We start from the raw sequence: 1,811 nt of genomic DNA on the forward strand, positions 1-1,811 counted from the left end.
ATTTTTTCGCTGAGACACAATTTTCAAGTGACTGTAAACAATACAAATCGCGCTCAAATAACAAAACGTTCTGAAGAAAGTTATGGTCAAAAATGTCAACTTTCTAGTGGAAACGTCCGATGGTACCTGACAACACTCAGTGTTGCTAAGGCTCAAAATATAAGTAGTGCCCTCGTAATACAAAAGAGGAAAATCTGCCGAGTAAAATAATTGACGTGGGTTTTAACGCACGTTCGCAGATGCGCTTGCACACGCGCTCGCGTGCGCACTCGCCTGCGCGCTCGCCCTTCGAGCCGGTAGGAAGCGCGGGTCCGCCGTCGACAAGTGACGGACAAAATGTCACGTCACAGTATATTCCTCTTCCTAGTTACCTGCCGTACTTCCGTTTACAATAAGCCTTTATCTCTTACCCATTCCACAAAACTCCTACCTCTATATTTCCTATAGTTTTATCCTTATTACATCTTTCCCCCTCTTTCCCCTCTATCACCGTTCCTCCCATTTTCCCTATTCTTATATTAAAATCCCTTCCTATTATTAAATTTTCTTCTCCTCCTTCCCTTATGCATCTTTCCAACTTTTCCTCCAGGTTAATTGAAGATATGAGAAAGGAAATGCGAGGTTGGTTAGAAACAGAAATTAGAGAGCTAAAAAGGGAAGTATATAATGGCATGGAAAGAGAAGTCAAAAGGCTTAAGGAGGAATGGGCGGAAAAAATAGAAGAGGCAGATATAAGAGTAAAGGGAGTGACAGAAAAATACAGAGAGATGGAGATCAAACTAGAACAATTAGAGAGAGAGAGGTTAGAGAAAATACAGGGAGCAGTAGGAGGGAAGAGAGCGACCAGGAAGAGGCTAGGAGTATGGGAAAGGGTGGAGGAAGTACAGCACGTATACAGGGACAGGATCAGTTATTAGTGAAGGAGGGCTTAGCTATAGAGAGGTCAATACATTAAAAAGATGGGTAACAAATAGTGAAAGGAAGGAAAGGAAACTGAATTTTGTTATTAAAGGGATAAATAGAGAGGAAGTACCTAGTGACAAGGAAAAAGGAGAAGACGAGAGATATGGATGAAAGAGTGGATAAAGGAGAAGTTAGAGGTGGACTGTAATACAGTAGCGGTTAGAGAAAGTGGGGCAACGTACCATATATGTAGTTAAGAGAGAGGGTTGAGGAAAAAAGGAAATTATGAAAAACGAGCACAAGTTAAAAGGGGGAGAATATTCATAGAAAATGATTTAAGCTGGGAGGATAGGAAAATTCAGGAGAAAATGAACAGATGGGTAAAGGAATAAAGGGGTAAGAGATAAAGGCTTATTGTAAACGGAAGCACGGCAGGTAACTGGGAAGAGGAATATACTGTGACGTGACATTTTGTCCGTCACTTGTCGACGGCGGATCCGCGCTTCCTACCGGCTCGAAGGGCGAGCGCGCAGGCGAGTGCGCACGCGAACGCGCGTGCAAGCGCACCTGCGAACGTGCGTTAAAACCCACGTCATTTATTTTACTCGGCAGATTTTCCTCTTTTGTATTACGAGGGTACTACTTATATTTTGAGCCTTAGCAACACTGAGTGTTGTCAGGTGCCATCGGACGTTTCCACTAGAAAGTTTGACATTTTTACCATAACTTTCTTCTCTCCTCCTCTTCTTTTCCTATTTCTATTCTTTTCACACCCCTTCTACCCTCACTCTACCTAAACCTACTTTTATCTCCTTTTATTTACCCCTTTGTTTCTTTGCCCATCTGTTCATTTTCTCCTGAATTTTCCTATCCTTCCAGCTTAAATCATTTTCTATGAATATTCTCCC

The 1,811-nt window shown here is 42.2% G+C and overlaps 1 protein-coding gene across 1 annotated transcript in view; it reads right to left on the reverse strand.

The window, feature by feature from the left end:
- Positions 1-414, reverse strand: part of LOC108767472 (uncharacterized) — a 4,323-nt gene extending 3,909 nt beyond the window's left edge. The window contains exon 1 of the mRNA XM_018517382.1: positions 411-414. Coding sequence (XP_018372884.1) covers positions 411-414 — 4 coding nt within the window. The remainder of the gene's footprint in view (positions 1-410) is intronic.
- Positions 415-1,811: the final 1,397 nt, after the last annotated feature.

The sequence above is a fragment of the Trachymyrmex cornetzi genome, unplaced genomic scaffold (genome assembly GCF_001594075.2).
Source record: "Trachymyrmex cornetzi isolate Tcor2-1 unplaced genomic scaffold, Tcor1.1 scaffold681, whole genome shotgun sequence".
Taxonomy (NCBI): Eukaryota; Metazoa; Arthropoda; class Insecta; order Hymenoptera; family Formicidae; genus Trachymyrmex; species Trachymyrmex cornetzi.